General features: G+C 47.9%; 1 protein-coding gene across 1 annotated transcript in view; it reads right to left on the reverse strand.

The window, feature by feature from the left end:
- EIF4B (eukaryotic translation initiation factor 4B) overlaps positions 1–16987 on the reverse strand; it is a 119997-nt gene extending 103010 nt beyond the window's left edge. Inside the window, exon 1 of the mRNA XM_082244639.1 lies at positions 16953–16987. Within this exon, the coding sequence (XP_082100765.1) occupies positions 16953–16965 (13 nt within the window). The 5' untranslated portion in view covers positions 16966–16987. The remainder of the gene's footprint in view (positions 1–16952) is intronic.
- Positions 16988–19715: the final 2728 nt, after the last annotated feature.

A 19715-nucleotide genomic window follows, 5' to 3' on the forward strand; every position in this document is an offset into this window, starting at 1 on the left:
GTAGGCCACCGCTGTGGCATTGTCCGTCTGAACCCGACGGCCCTGAAGCCGTTCCGACCAATGCAGAAGGCAAAGTTTTATCGCTCGCAATTCCAGAATGTTGATCAGAAGGGAGGATTCCTCCTCCGACCAAGTTCCCTGGGCGGAGAGAAAGCCCAGAACACCACCCCAGCCCGACAGGCTGGCATCCGTGGTGATCACCGTCCACGACAAGGGACGAAAAGACTTGCCCCCCGACACCGCCGGGGACTGGAGCCACCACAAAAGACCCCTTCGGGTGTGTCGGCTCAACGAAAGCTGCCGATCCAGAGATTGTGGACGCCCGTCCCACTTGGCCAAGATCTCCGCCTGAAGACACCGCGTGTGAAACTGGGCGAAGGGAATCGCCTCGAAAGTCGAGACCATTAGACCTAGACATCTCATACATGTCCGGAGGGACGAGCACCGAGTGTCCCTGAGGGACCTGACCTCGTCCTGAAGTGTCCGGAGCTTGTCTTCCGGCAGGAAGACCTTCGCTTGAGCAGAGTCCAGGATCATCCCCAGGTAGGGAAGACGAACCGACGGACACAACGTCGATTTTGGAAAATTTATCGTCCAACCAAACTCCTGCAGAGTCTGCATCGTGGTGGACAGGTCGTTCACCAGGCCCTAACTGGTCGCAGACCGAAGCAAGATATCGTCCAGATATCCCAAGACAGAGACGCCCTGGGCTCTCAATAAAGCCAGGACCGGCGCAAGCACCTTGATGAAAACCCGCGGAGCCGAAGCGGGACCGAAGGGTAACGCCACGAATTGGTAATGATCCTCCGCAATGGCGAATCGAAGGTACCTCTGGTGACCCTCGAAAATGGGGATGTGAAGGTACGCATCCTTCAGATCGATGGAGGCCATGAATTCCCCCGGACTCCGGGCAGCCACCACTGAGCGCAGGGATTCCATGCGGAACTTGCGAACCCGCACAAAGCGGTTCAGAGCTTTCAAGTCCAGAATCGGACGCACTTTGCCCTCCTTTCTGGGCACAGTGAACAGATTGGAATAGAACCCCCGAAACCTGTCCCGATGAGGCACTGGAACCACCACTCCCAGGGCCCGCAGATCCCGCACCGCCAGGTGCAGATCCTGCAAACGCTCCGGAGACAGCTGAAGATTTGAGGGAAAAAATCTGCTCGACGGCCGAGAGAGAAACTCGATCTTGTATCCAGATCGAACGATTTCCTGAACCCACCTGTCCCGAATGCGGGCCAGCCAGGGTTGGAGAAAACCGAGCAAGCGTCCCCCCACCCAAGAACCGGGTGAGGGCGCCCCTTCAGGCCGAATTGGTATGGGCAGCGGACCTGGACTGGCCGGACTTCTGCTTACCTGCCCACGGCTTCTTCTGGGAGCCTTGGCCCTTGAAGGGCTTGCCCTTGTATTGCGATCGAAAGGCACGAAAGGACCCCTGAGAGGGCCTAAACGAGGTATTCTTCTTACCGCGAACAAACTTATTCTTGTGAGATTGGGGTAAGAGAGTGCTCTTACCCCCGGAAATTCCCTTTATCAGAGAATCCAAAGACTCGCCAAAAAGGCGAGATCCCGCGTAGGGAAGATTAGCTAGAGTCTTGCGAGAAGATTGGTCAACCGACCAACATTTCAGCCATATCGCGACGGTTCAACACCGCTACACTGGAGAGGCGCGCAGCCAAAGGGACTAAATCCAAGTCCGCATCGCACAAATACATGACACCCTGATGAATTTGATCTACCATAGCTAACGTTGTCGGCAGAGCAGAGTCAGCCACCAGGGTGCGCCTGAGCACCTGCGTCCAATCTGCAATAGCTTGGGCTGCCATAATGGAAGCAAAAATAGGCTTCAGCATGGAACCAGCAACCGTATAAGTATGACGGGCCAGAGACTCCAATCTCCTGTCCGTAGGGTCCCGGAACACCGGGGTATCCTCAGCAGGAATCGCAGTAGATTTATTCAAAACTGCCACCGCGTGATCCACCTGAGGCGGCACACACCAACGCTCATCAGTGGTGGGTGTAAATGGATAACGCAGCTTGAACTTACTTGGCACAGTAAAAGGCTTCTTTAAATTGCGCCATTGCTCATCAACAGCGCGCTGAAATTCCGCAGGGCAGGGAAAAACCTGCGCTGATTTGCGTTTCCTTTTCGTCCCATAAGAGGACATCAAAGCAGGAGGACACGGTTCATCCTGCAGATGCAGTGTCTCCTTGATAGAAGTAAGCAACTCATCCATGAGTGCAAGCTCTTCAGACGAGCCGGGGGGAGAAGTATCAACTCCTTCTACCTCAGCCTCCCCCTCAGACCCCACAAGGTCCAGAGATGAACGAGACCCTGAGAAGGGCACTCCAGCCATAGCAGCCCCATCGCCCTCTGAATCAGAGGAAATAGATAACCTGGGCCGTTTGGGGATCGATCAGCAATTAGCATCTGCACCTGAGAAGCCAAGTTCGCTACAACAGCAGCCAGATCAGCCCCCTCGGGGGATGCAGCAGCCCCTTGGCCCCCCACCAAGGTGAGAGGAAACTTGCAATCCTGAGAATCCATGCCCCAGTATCAACTGAAAATAAAGTACTGCCCCTTTAAGACCGCGGCGAGCGCAGCCCACCGCACACTACTGTATGTACCGACCCCCGCAGGGATAAGGAGCACTGAGCAAGGAAATACCGGATAAGGAAGGCAAAAACCTGGAGAGAGCACATAGCTGCTGCCACCGATCGCTGTTCCAGTGAAAAAGGAAGTGATGCAATGACTGACCGCCCTATATAGCCTATGAAGGCTTCACAAACATGGCCGCTCGGCTGAGGGAATCAAGGCAATAAGAAAATGGCGCAGACGTGCTTGCAGGAGCGATCGCCGCCAAAATGGCGGCGTTTGGCGCCAAAACACCGCGCTGTAACACACAGGGCCGGTCACCACAGTTTGCCGAGAAAAAAATGTTGGGCCGCATCAGCGGTCGCCGCATAGCATGTCTGAGCCCAGTCTGCCCCATACATCTCACACAGCAGAGCGGGAGAGCCCCCCCCCCCGCAGCCCACAGAAAGGCAGCTATTCCACACAGGAATCTGACAGGGAGCTCAGCACTAACACAGACATGCAGGGTCACACAGTCACAGACTGACACCCAAACAGACAGGTCCCCACATAGAAATTTACTTACCAGTCCGTATGGCGTGGGGAGCCTTCTCTAGCGACCAAACCGCTGTACTGAGGACAGGGAGTGTCGCAGCCAGGACGCAGTGGACTGCGGTGCGAAACCGCAAATGGCGTCCGGTGAGGTAGCCACCTCACAGGCAGCATCCCTGCAGCGAACAGGGATGGGTCGTTCAATATGTCAGGAAAACCTGAGCTGAACGCTCGATGGCAGGCTGGGGAAACCCCTGGCTCTCAGCCCTGGGATACAGGATGGCCAGACCGAGACCCAGCTCCGCATGATCATCTTCATCCGAAGAAAACTAAACTAAACTAATGCTGAGAAAAAAACAGCTAAGTAAAAGAAAGAGAAAAACACTTGAAATAAAATCAAAAAGAAGATAGAAGGCTGAGACTGAAAGCCCCAGCACAGGCACAGCCAGCTACTCCTAAGCTAGGCAATTGAAAACTGAGTTAAGAATGCTGGAAGCAGGGAGGTATTGACTGAGGGGACCACCCCCTAGGGGTGTGATATGCAAAAAGCTTTGATATTAACAAATCTTGTTGCCTAGCTACTCCTGCGGAGGAAAGGTCAATTACCCCATTAGTGAAGATTATGAAGTGGCGGCGACTGTCAGAGGACGTAAGAGAAAAATATTTACAAAATTGTGAAGGGTGTACTCACTTTTGTTGAGATACTGTATACTGATTATGCGCGGCCCTTTGGTGATGTCAAGAGCCACATTTGAGGGCCCCCCTTCGATCATAAGTTGACAACCACTGTTCTAAAATATCGCTAGCATCTGACTAGAACTTGAGAACAGGAAAAGCAGCAGTCTGAGGTGGTGATCAAATAAGGACTAATGAAAATAACTGATACTAAAACTATTTTCAAAACATTAATGTGAAATAATAAGGTACACAAACAAAACGCACATAGCTTTTGTTGTGCCTCTCCTTAGGGCTCATTCATATGGGCATGGAACCCTGAAGAGCAGGAAGAGTTTGTTTAATTTTCTGTTCTAGAGCATTGCACACATTGGCTGTACAGACAGGTACAGACGTTTGACAGGTATGCAGGAACGGAACAAGGACCTGGATGTACAGGCTCTGCATCTGGGTCCGTGCAACCATCCCTGTCAAGCTTAGCTGTGCAGCAAGTCCATATAGCTGATACACGTCCATTCACTAATATGGGTTGCCTGCATGCAAATCAGTGTTAGGACAGAAAAGAAAAAAGGACCCTTCACGCTGTATGCCCTTAAGGCTCCATTCACACCCGCGTATCGATTTACTAGCGTTTTTTTGGGAATTTTCTGCTTAAGTCAGGCGTTTCTATGGAAGTCTATGGGCCAAAAACTTTTGCAATCTGCCAAAAAGAAGCTCATGTACTTTATGTAGCTTCAGGCAACAGAATGCCCATATGTGAACAGGGGCCATTGAAATTAATAGAATTTTGCTTGTTGGGCGTTTTGGAGCTTCAGAGCTGAGCATTTTACAAGCGGAAAATTGCTCAGGTGTGTACGGGGCCTAAAAAGCATGCCTTAATAAAGTAAAACAAATTATGCAGAACATCTCTAAAATATACACACTTCCAAATGTTTTATCACTTTAAATATACTACACCAACATAAACAAATCCCTTACTTCTTGTACCCTCTGCAGCTCTGAAATCCCATGTAGCGCCATCAGCCCTGCCCTAAGGATTATGGGATACCTTATGTTAATAAAACGAAGATAGGGAAAGGTGTTCTGTAGTCTAGCAAAGAGAAAAGAGCAGGGCTGACAGAACTTCTTGTGATTTTCTGTACTTACAACACATTTTCAAAGGGACAAAACATGTACGCACAGAAACGTTTTTCTGCTACACCCCCCCGGTGCATCCCTAGTGCTTACACATTCATCCAATCACCCAGCTTGTGAATCACAGGCGGCCAGATTTTTTACACTGAATATTTACTCAGTGATCATATAGATCAGCATGTAATTTTAAAGGAAAAAAACCTTGTGAATAAGTTTTACTTCTGATTCAATCACCGCTAAGTTAAATAAACCTTAATAACTATTTTAATGCACAGCATACAACCAACACTAAAAGGATGACGACTACCCTAACAAAGATGTTCGCAATTATTGAAAGCTAAGAAAAAAAAAATAAAGTTATGAAAACACGAAAAGAAAGACACTGTTACCAATATCAAATACTAACGACATGGTGACTAAATGCTCAGCAACACAGGCAACTCTATATGCCCACACATGACATACCACCCTGGACAGATATAGAAAGTGCAAGGAGGAAATTCTACAGACAGTACCTAGAGCATGACAAGTGCCAAAAGCAAAGAAGCAGCTGTATACATACCTTAGTGTGGTTGCACAGGGGTATCACTGCTAGGTACCTTAAAACTGAATCAGCCAATGTAAAATTCTAGTAATAAGGAATCTCTCACAGCAGAGCATAATGCAAACTTTTCATAACACTAAACGCAGCAGCTGTTCCCTTCAGAAGTAGACCGTGCACTGAAAAATTCACATAGCTGTTGTGTTTCCGTTTTATTTCATTGAAGGGTATCTAAACTCAAAACCAATATACTAATTCATGGTGTGGTGATTTATTTTCTTGACCCCCAACTTCTTTTGTTTTTATGTTCACCTGGCAATCCTGCAATACCACACTTTGCCTGAGCCACTCCTCCACTACCGTTGTCGGTCCTCTCCTGCACACAGCTTCTGCGCTGGAGACCGCATCACGTGCAGAAAAGGTAAATACAGCAATTTTTTTTCTTTACAGGGTTAGATAAATTAGGTTTAGAATGTGGCACAGACCAGGTTTAGCATTAGTTAGGGTTTGCCTGGACTTACCCTTTAAAGCAAAGACTTTGTCCAGAAGAGGTTTGCTAATGCCAAATCACCTCACAACCCACACACCCCAGCCAACCCATTTGCCCACAGAAGCACCAGGTACTTTAGGTACGGGGGGGGGGGGGGGGGGGAGCATGCGACTCCTTTTGCTCCCTTGATACAATGCTGCAGGCCTGAGTGAACAAAGGTCCTTTGCCCTCCCACCCTATAACTATGGATAAGATGAGTGTCAGTAGCAGACTCCAGCCTACTTATTACTCTGTTTACAGGTTTTCTTTTAAAGTGGAAGTTCACCCTAAAACTAAAATCTCAATCTACTCACATCCGTAATCTTAGACTAACCTATCTAGCCCTGTAAAGCAAAAACAGCTATACATCCCTTTCTGAAGCCGTTCCGTTCTCCAGCGGCAGATTCTGTGTACAAGAGAGAACTAACAATGGCTGGGAAGTGACATCACCCATAGATTTGTTTCATCCCCATCATCTGAGGCTGTTCACTTCACTGGGTATATGTGAGGATTTACAACCACTTCCAGACCACCCACCGTGTATTTATGTCGCTACTTTCAAGTTAAATACCGGAGTTATGGCAGCAAATAGCTGCCATAATCACAGTATTTTATTACATGGTCAGCCATCCTCTTTCACATAAAGTGGTCCCAGCGGCGGATTCCTCACGGAATCACTTTTAGGGTAGATAGGAGGTGTGCTCACCCCCCTCCCGCCGCTTACCAGGGCCGTCGGTAGCGGGGAAAAAGGTTGAATCTGCTTGCCTGATGGGCAGGAAGTTGAGTGAAGGCAAGATGGCCCCCAGCTCGACTCTATACCCTTGGAGGACCGGAGCGATATCAAACATCACTTCTGCCCAACAGCCTTAGGCCTCTTTCACACGGACGTTCCATTTTTTCCTTCGCTCTGGCACTTTTTTTTATGTCCGCATATCATCCCATCTGTTTGCAGATGATATACGGACATAATGTAGGTCTATGGGGATTGTGGATGTCAGCGGATGACACCACTAACATCCGATTTTACATCCGTTCTTTAAACGGAAGAAAAATAGGGTTCTGTTCCGTTCCAAAAAACGGAACAGAACTGAAAGGACGCAAATCGGATGTCAGCGGATGGTCATCCACTGACATCCGCAATCCCATTGACATGCATTACGTCCGTATATCACCCGCAAACGGATGGGGTGATATACGGATATACCGAGCGCCCGTGTGAAAGAGGCCTTAAAGAGCAATTTTTTTTTTTTTTATTATAAAAAAAAAAATAATACTTTTATTGCTTTTAAGTGTAGATGATGTGAGATCTGAGGTCTTTTTGACCCCAGATCTCACATTAAAGAGGACCTGTCCTGCTTATTTCTATTACAAGGGATGTTTACATTTCGTGTAATTAAAGTGATCAAATTTTTTTTTTTTTTTTTAAAAAGGGACAGTGTAAAAATAAAATAAGAAAAAAAAAAAAAATTTAAATTACCCAGACCCTCCGAGCTCGCGTGCAGAAGCGAGTGCATACGCAAGTCACGCCCACATATGTAAACTGTGTTCAAACCACATGTGAGGTATCGCCGCGATTGTTAGAGCGAGAGCAATAATTCTAGCACTAGACCTCCTCCAACTCTAAATTGGTAACCTGTAGAAATTTTTAAAGCTTTGCCTATGGAAGTTCTTAAGTACCAAAATTTGTGGCCATTCCACGAGCGTGCGCAGTTTTGAAGCATGACATGTATCACATTACTCAAAAAAATTGGGCTAACATTACGGTTTTCTTTTTTTAATAAAAAAAAAAAAAAAAATATATATACATTTTTTTTTTTTTAGAAAAAAGAAAAATTGCGTTTTTAAGACTGCTGCAATAGGGTGTGACAGGGTATTGAAAATCTTGATTTTATTCTCTAGGGCAGGGATATGCAAACTGTGGCCATCCAGCTGTTGCAGAACTACAATTCCCATGAAGCATAGCAAGACTGACAGCAACAAACATGACACCGAGGCAGAGGCATGAAGGGACTTATAGTTTTGCAACAGATTGAGGGCCACAGTTTGCATATCCCTGCTCTAGGCTCTCTGTTAAAAAAATAAATAATGTTCCAAGTAATTTTGTAGCAAAAAATACTGATTTAACTTGTAAACAACAAGTGTCAGAAATAGGCCTGGTCCCTCAAGACCCGGTTCACACTACTCCCGACTTGTCAGGCGTCTTGGTCGTCTGTTAAATAGCACTCCATTCTGTGCAATGGAACCTTTCTAATCAGAGCGACTCAAGTCGCTTCGACTTAGAAAAAGGTTCCTGCACTACTTCTGGGCGAAGTCGGAGCGACTTACATTGACTTCTATTATGAGAAGTCGTTTGCAAGCCACAATGAAGTTGTGCTGCACAGACGACTTCAAAGTCGGGGTGACTGAGTCGCCCTGGTGTGAACCGACTCTAAGAGGTTGTAAACCTCAGAAAAAAATAAATAAAAATCAAAAACCTTGATAGACAGGCATAATGAGCTAGTATGCATCACAAATTAAGCTCATTATGAAATACTTACCTTAGAACAAAGCCCCCTCACCGGTAACACTGCCGACATGTACAGCCGTTTTACTTCCGAGTTCCTGTCATCCAGCCATCTGATTGGCCGGAGCCGCAAAGACGCAACTCCCGCGCGCCACCGTTCACGCATGCGCCGATGATGTAATCGGCTGCATGCAATGTAAATATCCTAAATGGTGCAAGTTCAGGAGATATTTACAGTACCTATAGGTAAGCCTAATCATAGGCTTACCCATACATAAACACTACCTGGGGGTTTACAACCACTTTAAGTGGTTAAAGCAGCCCATACATAATATTAGACTGCAGCGCTCATCAAGCTGGGAAAATCCAATAGGACGGTTCTACAGAAGTCGATCAGTATAATAACTTCTGTAAAACCACAGTGCCAATACATGGATCAAAATTCATCTGCTCCCTGCTGGAACTGGTCAAATGTCAATCCATGTATGCACGCTGAAACAATCTGTTTAATAAGCCATCTGGTGTCCGATGTGTATGGACGGAGGCTTGCGTTGTTACAAGGCATTATTTACCTTTTATTAAACTTTAATAAAATTTCACAAATATCATTTCATTCATTTCTTTGCATCGCAGCTGATCTGCAGTCCACTGACTTCAGGTGAGCTGCATTTTTACACGACTGCAACTAACTTCAAGGCAGCCCTGTGGTGTGAACAGAGCATTTAGAAAATGATTATTCCCACCAATTCCACTGAATAGCAACCACACTGCGATGCAGCTCATTCTCCAGAGGGCACCACTCGTGTAAATGGGCCTGAAAACTTGGGAAATGGCTGCTTCCATCAAATGCTTCTCAAAGCAAGCATTTTTGCTACAGATGAAATGAGGAAAAAAGTGCTAGGCCATTCCCTCCACTTGTGTGAATACAAATCTACATTTTCTATGTGCCCTGTTCAAACCAGCGCTGCACTAACACTTTCTAAAACCAATTCTACAAAGTCTTTCCACTGCAGTGCCAATCTGTTCTTGTACATGTGGTTACAAGAGAAACCCCCAAAAAAGAGCCACCATGGCATGGCAGCAAATGTCACATCTTGTTTAGTTACTTTAGTCAAGTATTTTGATACCAAAAAATGCAGCGCATAACAAGTCACTGCACTGTTTAATGTGTAAACTGCAATGTGATATTTGTTCTAACATAGGTACACCTTACGCATTATGTACTGTAGCAGGGGCTGTCAGTGCACCACAAGCACAACAATCTAAAAGTCAACATTCCCTTAGGTGTTGCATCAGTATTCAGTGAACATGTGCTTTCAAATGCAGAATGCATTGCAACGCAGCACACAGGTTGTATATCATCATGTTATGAGAGTCACAACTTTACATTCACGCCAAAATCTTTGCAAGTATATGCAAATGGTCAAAGCACACAATTGGGGACATGCCTTGACATCTGATCCACTCACGTCACTGTGTGCATACTTACTGTAGGCAAGCTGTCAAGTATATATAAATATCAGAGCAGCAGTATGCTCTAGTAGTCACAACACACAAAACTCATTGGGATAGATTTACTAAAACTGGCGCAGTTAGATTCAGGTGCAGCTGTGCATAGTAGCCAATCAACTTCCAACCTGAGCTTGTTCAATTAAGCTTTGGCAATAAAACCTGGAAGCCAATTGGTTTATGCAGAAGTGAGCCCGATTTTGCACTCTCCAGCTTAAGGGCTCTTTCACACACTCCGTCCGTTTTTCTCAGCGGGGGATCGAGCCGCCGATCCCCCGCTGAGCAGCAGGATGACAGCTGTGTCTCCCCGCTGTGTGCGGAGACACAGCTGACAGTTCCCCATGCATCTCTATAGGGGAAATCGGATGTCACGGACCGTCAGTCCGTTCTCACCCGATCCGATCCGCTGGACGGATGGAAAATAGGGTTTCCATCCGTCCAGATTTGACGGATCGGATGTCAGCGGACATGTCTCCGCTGCCATCCGATGCCCCATAGAAATGCATGGGGGGACCGTTCAGATCCGCCAAAAAAACGGACAGGCGGATCTGAACGGTCCGCCTGTGTGAAAGGGGCCTAAGGCCTCTTTCACACAGCCGCTCCGGTTTTTTGCTCCGCTGCGGGACTTTTTTTTTTCTCACGGAGCGGATGACACTTGTGTCATCCGCTTCGTATGTCCGCATATCATCCCATCCGTTTGCGGATGATATACGGACATAATGTATGTCTATGGGATTGCGGATGTTAGCGGATAACACCGCTGACATCCGATTTTGCTTCCTTTCCGTTTTTTGAACGGAGGAAAAATAGGGTTCTGTTCCGTTTCAAAAAACGGAACAGAACTGACAGGAAGAAAATCGGATGTCAGCGGATGGTATTCCGCTGACATCCGCAATGCCATTGACTTACATTATGTCCGCAAATCATCCGCAAAAAAAATAGGATGATTTGCGGACATACAGAGCGCCCGTGTGAAAGGACCCTAAAGGAGTTGTAAAGTCTAAAGTTGTTTTTCCTGAATGCAGGTGAAAAACCTTGGTTGCTGCTACCCCACAGACCCCCCCCCCCCCCCCATTATTCCTACCAGAACCCGAATATTCCAGCGATGAGCACAAGCCCAGCAACTCCAGCCGCTGTCTCGGGTCCTCCCTGGACAGACTGATAGCAGTAGGAGCCATTGGCTCCCCCTGCTGTAAATCAAATCCAGCGACGCGAGAGTGTGTGGGGGGGGGGGGGGGGGGGGGGGGACTCACGAGCACACCCGCACAGGTGCCCCCATTGGAAAGTGGCTCTTGGTAGGGGCACCCGAACCACTGCGGGTGTCAATACAAAGTTAATGACACCCCAGACCGGTTCGTAAATCACATTGCAAATTGTGAATTCGGACAGGAATCGGATCGCATGGGTGTGAACACTCATGCGATCCGAATGCAGTGCAGGAAAAAAAGGCTCCAGCGCGTTGTTTGTGCAAATGAAGTGCTAGTTCAGCCTTACAACTGAATGGCTGAATTCACATTTGCACAGACATTGCATGTGATCTGCACAGTAATGCGGAGTGGCAAACCTTGCCACAAGTGTAAACAAGCTCTTAAGGTCTGCAGAAAGTCTGAGGCCTCATTCACACTTGTGCTCCTGTTTAGCTTTTCTAAATCAGGAGAAGATATCTGGGAAACATTATGGGCACAATGCTTCAAGACTTACTTCCTTTTGCATTCGGTGGAATGTGCCACCAATGAATGTGACCTAGTCAAGTTAATGAGGCCAGGGCTCAACTGTGTGTAATACGCGTGGTTGTGGCACAGTGGTGCATGACTTACAGGGTTAAAAGGGGTAACATGTGGTCTAACGCTTTTCAGCAATCTGTCAAACGTCCTCTGAAAAGTGATCCATAATAGATTTTCAGTACAGAGGGCAAAGCAAATTTAAACAAGCCCATATGCTTCCAAGATGGCTCTTTCTTGCTTTAAGGGCCCCTTCACAACAGGTGTGGTGAGACTGAGTTGGCTGGCTATTCCAGCACAGTCCGACCACAAGACAAAGCATAATGCCTCATCTCCTATGTCCCTGGTTCACACCACCACGTTGTGGCAATGTGCAGACGGTGTGCACTAAAAACAAAAAAAAAAAAAAAAAAACCCTAAAGCAAGCTGTGCAGAACTTAATGAAATGTCACTGTGTGAAGTTTCAAAAAAAATATTTGTAAGGAAAAAGAAACTAAACAGTATAATGCACTGTAATTGGTCATCAGCACTGCAGTTATCCAGCCAGGTCACACCACACGTCAGCCACTGCATTGTAACGCAACGACTGGTATGAAGGGAGTCGAGACCCTTAAAGTGGTTCTAAACCAGAAAGGGTTTTTACCTTAATGCATTCTCTGCATCAAGGAAAAAAACCTTTCAATACATGTCCCCACTACCCCATCCCTAAACACTTACCCAAGTTCTCTTTCAATCCAGCGCTGTGTACGGCTGCAGCACTGCTGATCCTGCTTTCTGATCCCACAGAAGACACAGCAGCAGAGCAACAGGCTCCCACTGCTGTCAGGAGAGTTTGGGGGCGAGATGCACACCGCCTAGCTCGGAAGTGTGCCAGTGCCCCCATTGCTTGCTGGGGGGAGAGCCCCCTCAAGAAGGAGAACACAGGCTGGAGACTCCAGAGGAGGAAGTAAGGGACTGCTATAATATTGTTAGGCCCATATTCAGGTTGTAACATGTTACAAATGTACAAGCCCCCCCATTTGGAGGGGTCCCCCCCTGGACATGCCACAACCTAAAGAAAATACAACCATGCAGGGCTCGGCCCACATAATTCATTCACAGTTTTGTGAATGAATGGACTACAACTATTGACAGCCTTTGCGGCTATTGGCTTGTAGTTCTCAATTAACTATCAAAGTGCTGTTGAATGCTCTGATAGTTCATTGATTCTCCTTGTCAGTGTTAAACTGTCTGCCCCTACAATGTAACAGTGTGCAGGAGTCCTGCACGGCATCATCGATCTGCTGATCGCTGGTGTAATACTTTCCAGGCTCCTAAAACAAAAAATATTATATATATATATATATATATATATATAGTAAATGCAGTTTGTTAGCTGCAAAAATGTGCATTTATTTTCTCTTTTAAAAGGTGAACTTATCCTTTAAAGCAGAAATAAAGTTTCCCTTATACAATTTTATTATATAAGCAATGTCTATTCTGCAATAAAACATACAGACCTACCTGCTCACAGCGATCCCCCGACTGTAAACTGCCCATGCGCAACTCAGCTTGTAGCGGTCAGGCTGATCCTGTGTGGTGGGATGACTAGCTCTTGTGAATGCACAGGAGTGGCGTCATCCCGCAGCGCCGAATGAAAATAGCTGACAACTGGCAAGATGCTGGTGTCAGCGTTGAGAAGGCAAGTATCCTCTTAGTTCTGCTTTAAAGTGGCTTTAACCAGTCTTACTGCTGCAGGGTGGCTCTCCTGTGCAGATGCAATAATTATATATATATATATATATATATATATATATATATATATATATATATATATATATATATACACACACACACACACACACATATATATATATATATATATATATATACATATATACACACACACACATGTAATTCTGTACTTCCGTCTGCAGGGGGCGTGCTCAACAGTGGCGGGCAATTTCTGCTGTGATCATTCACAGCAGAACCCAATCTGCAGGTACTGAGCACTGGGTGTCTGCAGGCACTTACCGATCGTCAGTAAAATACACAGAACAGGGATCTACCTATAAACAAGCAGGGAACAAATTCCCCTACTTTCCTTATTGGATATTTTATAGCCGAACGTAAAACTTTTTTTTTTTTTCAAAATTGTCTGTCTTTTTTTGCTTAGAAGAAACAATGAAAAAAAAAAAAACCCAGTGATGATTAAATACCACCATAAGACAAATTGTATTTGGTAGGGATGCACCAAAATGAAAATTGTGGGCCAAAAAGCGAAACCGAAAATGCAGGATGCCATTGGCCGAAAACCGAAAATGACTTTTTCCCCCAAATAATTTTAAATTAGATAGAAGAGGGGCATACACAAAAAATAGGCAGCGACGTACACCTGTCGCTGCCACCCTGTCACAGTATATGTACTGTGATGGGTTGGCAAGTGGTTAATTTAATTACCAATGATATTAGTATTATGCAGCATGAGGGGGTTAATGTATTGCCACTGCTGGTCACTCATTAGTGACCGACCAGTGGCAGTTAATTAACCCCATTGAGCTGCATTAGTGCAACCAGTATCAGTGTTAATTAACACTGGTTGCACTAATGCAGCACAAAGGGGTTAATTAACTGCCACTTGTCGGTCACTAATGCATCAGTAACCAGCAGTGACAATACATTAACCCCCTCATGCTGCATAATACAAATACCATTGGTAAGCTGCCTCAGCTAACCCCCCCCCCCCCACTGCCTCAGGATCCCCCTCGGCAGTACACCCCCCCCCCCCCCTCTGCCTCGGCATCCCTCCCCATCCCAACGATTCAATCTCCTTACTGTAGTGTCACTCTGCTGAGTGCTCCTCCGATGCCCTTCATTCAAAAGACACGCCTCTGGCCGGCGGCCCGCCTCCCGGTGATGTCACTACTACTACGATCTGTGTATGAATGAAGTGACATACCGGACGGGAGGGCGGGCGAGCGGCCGCTAATACGGTAGCTGTAACTATGTGATCGCTTCACTTCCCTGTAAGCGGGAGACGATAAGCATGAATGAACAGACCTGACACCGGGCGGGAGGAGCGGCCGCTAATAGCTATAACTATGTGAGCGCTTTACTTCCCTGTCAGAGGAGATACCCGCATGACAGGGAAGTGAAGGCTAACAGTTACAGCTACCGTATTAGCGGCCGCTCGCCCGGTGTGTCACTTCATTTATGAACAGATCATAGTAGTAGGGACATCATTGAGAGGCGGGCGGCCGGCCAGGGGCGGGACTTTTTAAACCTGCTAATTTCTGCATTTTTAAACCATTATTGGCCAAAATGGGATAGGCCCATTTTCGGCCGATAATTTAGTGGCCAAAATTTTGGTGCACCCCTAGTATTTGGGTACAGAGTCGCATGGCTCCTTTGTCAGTTAAAGTAAAGCATTGCCATATCGCAAAAAATGGCCTGGTCATGAAAGGGGAGGGGGTGGCAAACCTTCCAGCAGTCAAGTGAGACTATATTTAATTTGTGCACCATGTTAAAAATGCTGTCCAATATTTAATATTCAAAACAATCACCCAATCATCCATGCTTTACTTTGCTGAGCAATCACTGAAGAACCTCCCCCTACCATTTCTGGACATGCTCATCTTGAGAAAGGGCAGATGATTCATAAAGCATTTACTTCCTGGAATCCACCTGCGCTTAGTTTTAGCAGGAGAGTGTGTGCTTAGCTGAGAAAACCCCTCCTCCCCTACTGAAGACTCTTGGAATGTATGACATATATACCTAGGCCTGAAACCAGGAAGTAACCGAAAGGAGCTGTAAAGGCAGGTGGTTTGTTATCTTAATGCATTATGATAAAAATGTCTTGTGTGCAGCAGCCCACCTTAACCCCCCTAATACGTACCTGAGGTCGCTCTGGCCATGTCTGAATGTCTCCGCCACCTGGGACTCCCCTCCTCATCAGCTGGGAGATCAGCATGGCGCCACTGCCTCCAGCTGCTGTCAAGGTCAGCCAGCCAATGAGAAGAGAAAGAGGGGGCGGAGCGCCATATCTGAATCGGCACAGGGAGCTGTGACTCTGCTCAGGAGCCCCCATAGCAAGCTGCTTGTTGTGGGGGGAACCCAACAGGAGGGAGGGGCCAGGAGACTAGAAGAGAGATCCAAGAAAAGGAGGCTCCAGGCAGCTGCAAATCCACTGCAACAGAGTAGGAAAGTATGACCTTTTTTCTTTTTAAACACAAACAAGACTTTACAAACACTTGAAGAAATCTTACAACAAAATCAAACAATGGTTTTCTATGTGCCCTGTTCACACCACAATGTGTGGATTTATTCTGCAATGTGTATGCAGCTTTCTGCATTGGAAAAAAAAAAAAACTGACATGAAAACATTGGTGTGAATATGGGGCACATAACTGACGTGCATATAAACTGATAGGTCTGCAGGGGAAATGGCACACAGGGCACACTGACCCCGCTGTACATGAACTCCAATGACAGAGGTACCCAGTGTAGGGCAGTGAAGGAAGGTGTGTGTATAGTGTTGTGAAGTGAGTGTTGTGTATATTTGTCACACACACAGATCAGGAGGCAGAGAGACCAGCATGGTGCTGATTGTTGACGTGTCTTCCAGGCACTGCTGACCTCCTGGGGGGCGGAGACACCATGGACAGGCCGGATTGGAGGCAGGACACCTCTGACCATGCCCAGGCCTATTTACCACAGGGGGGGGGAATTACACCTCCAGGGCCCCCTTCCCGGTTGTAGTTGAGGGGCCCAGCCTGTATGTCCTCCCCAAGCGGGCCACACTGACACCCACATATCCCTCCACCATGAATAGAAGGGGTAGGGAGAGGTCACCCCCGGATAACCGTCCGTGTAATAATGGAGCAGGCCGGAGATGAGGATTATAGTGGAGGGAATGCGGCAGTATGGAGCTCTCTCACACACATGAGACGTCCCGGCTGCTATCCCCTGGGCCTCCATGCCGCACCCGGCCTCCTCCATTCCGGCCTGCGAGCCGTGCTAATCACCTCACAGACAGACAGGGTGCGGCCTGGGCCAGCCCCGGGATTATGCAGCGTGTCTCTCCGCACAGCGCCTCCCCCCATCCACCACACGCGCTAGGTGGGCAGACAGGCAGGGCGGGTGCTGAGCGGCACAGACGCGGAAGATAAAGGCTGACGACCCGCCGCAGAGCCAACGCCGGCTGCGGCCCCCCTTCCCTCTAACACACTCACCTGAAGCTGCCATGTTGGGCCGAGTGTGAAAGAACGCAAAGACCCGGATGAGACGGTCACGTGGGGTCTATCCAGCGAAGGAAAGCGAGCAGCCGCTTGACGTCACGACGCAATGGGAACGTCGTGATGGGGCGGCCATATTTGTTATTGGAATCATGAGGCACCGCCAGGAGCTGTATTTGGAATTTCTGGATGGCAGCGTGATCTAAAAGGACCACGTGCTGTATTTCATGTTTAACGTGTACTTTGTTTTATATGCAGGCCATGAGGAATGAAATATCACTTAGTTATTCGCACCTTCATTGCTTTGCTTTTATTGTTTCTGCGTGTGTCACAAACAAATGCTTTGTACTATAAAACGACAAAGTAACATCTGTGAACACGCTACTGACCACGCCCATTTGTACCCACACCCACAAAATACTGCTAACAATGACGAAGGAAGGGATTTCCCAGTATCAATATTACTGAAAGCAAAAATTATACAGTGTCAGAGTCAGCAGGATAAAAAAAGGGGACAGTCCATGGGGACAGGCAGTATGGAGAGGACAGTCCATGGGGACAGGCAGTATGGAGAGGACAGTCCACGGAGACAGGCAGTATGGATAGGGCAGTCCATGGAGACAGGCAGTATGGAGGGGGACAGTCCATGGAGACAGGCAGTATGGATAGGACAGTCCATGGAGACAGGCAGTATGGAGGGGGACAGTCCATGGAGACAGGCAGTATGGATAGGACAGTCCATGGAGACAGGCAGTATGGATAGGACAGTCCATGGAGACAGGCAGTATGGAGGGGACAGTCCATGGAGACAGGCAGTATGGAGGGGACAGTCCATGGAGACAGGCAGTATGGAGGGGACAGTCCATGGAGACAGGCAGTATGGATAGGACAGTCCATGGAGACAGGCAGTATGGAGGGGACAGTCCATGGAGACAGGCAGTATGGATAGGACAGTCCATGGAGACAGGCAGTATGGAGGGGACAGTCCATGGAGACAGGCAGTATGGATAGGACAGTCCATGGAGACAGGCAGTATGGAGGGGACAGTCCATGGAGACAGGCAGTATGGATAGGACAGTCCATGGAGACAGGCAGTATGGATAGGACAGTCCATGGAGACAGGCAGTATGGATGGGACAGTCCATGGAGACAGGCAGTATGGAGGGGACAGTCCATGGAGACAGGCAGTATGGAGGGGACAGTCCATGGAGACAGGCAGTATGGAGGGGACAGTCCATGGAGACAGGCAGTATGGAGGGGACAGTCCATGGAGACAGGCAGTATGGAGGGGACAGTCCATGGAGACAGGCAGTATGGAGAGGACAGTCCATGGGGACAGGCAGTATGATGGGGACAGGCAGTATGGAGGGGACAGTAGGGTGACCACGTGTCCCGGATCGCCCAGGACAGTCCCGTTTTTGGGGAGTCTGTCCCGGTCACCCTCATTACGGGACAATGCAGTGTCCCGGAATGTCCGCCGACCGTGAGTCTCAGTCTGGACTGTCTGTCTGTATTATGTCCGACACAGACAGTCCGCCGTGGCTGGATGAGGGAGGATGACTCATGCATGCTGGGCAGGGCTGTGTGTACCATGTTGGGCGAATGGGCGGGCTGCAATTCGAGCCAACCAATAGGAGAGCAGTGAGCAGAGGTGGATGGTGACGTCAGCCGGAGCATCTACTGTGCGGCGCCGCCTCAGCTCAACTCAGCCTGCTCCTGTAACTCCAACGGCCGGCCGCCGCCGGGTTATCAGAGGAGGACAAAAAAATGTAAGTTAAAATTTTTAATGGATGTCTGCAGCTGCTGCCAGAGTGCCAGTGCCACACACTGACCAGACCCAATTCTCAATAAAACTCTGACAGACTGACACCAGTCCTGGGCGAGATTGCTAGAAATCGTTGCCATCACAGCAACATTGCAGTGCAGATCAATGCTACCACATTTTTGAAAGCACAGAAAAAGTATATGTGAAAGAAATGAATAAAACGATTTGCCTAGCAGAAGCCAATATTAATAACATTTTTACTTCAATGGCCTGAGATTTGTTTATGGCTGGGCAGGCAGATACTGTGGTACTGGCAGGTCTGTGTCCCTTACATTATTTACCTTGCTGCAAGTCCTCTTGATGTGGGGAACATTAGATGGGGGGCTCCTGAGGTTATGATGTAGTGAGGAGGTCAGGTGGTAAAAGCCCCCCATGATGTTTAGGGTTTGCACCCCGGAAAGTACGGCAATGTACAAATCCAATGGAAAATCCTCATGCTAAGCACACAGCGTGCGCTCAGCGCTGTGCTTCAGCCATTCTATTTTTTCTGATTGGGCTGTGTAATGTGACATGTGGCACCCCCCCCCCCCCCCCCACACACACACACACTGCTGAAAAATTGGCAAATGAAGGTATCAAAAAACATCATTTTTTGGGGGGGGGGGGGGGGGTCCCGGAATGGCAGTTTGGAGATGTGGTCACCCTACGAGACAGGCAGTATGGAGGGGACAGTCCATGGAGACATGCAGTATGGAGGGGACAGTCCATGGAGACAGGCAGTATGGAGGGGACAGTCCATGGAGACAGGCAGTATGGATAGGACAGTCCATGGAGACAGGCAGTATGGAGGGGACAGTCCATGGAGACAGGCAGTATGGATAGGACAGTCCATGGAGACAGGCAGTATGGAGGGGACAGTCCATGGAGACATGCAGTATGGATAGGACAGTCCATGGAGACAGGCAGTATGGATAGGACAGTCCATGGAGACAGGC

Source organism: Pelophylax lessonae, assembly GCF_965119305.1.
Source record: "Pelophylax lessonae genome assembly, chromosome: 2".
NCBI lineage: Eukaryota > Metazoa > Chordata > Amphibia > Anura > Ranidae > Pelophylax > Pelophylax lessonae.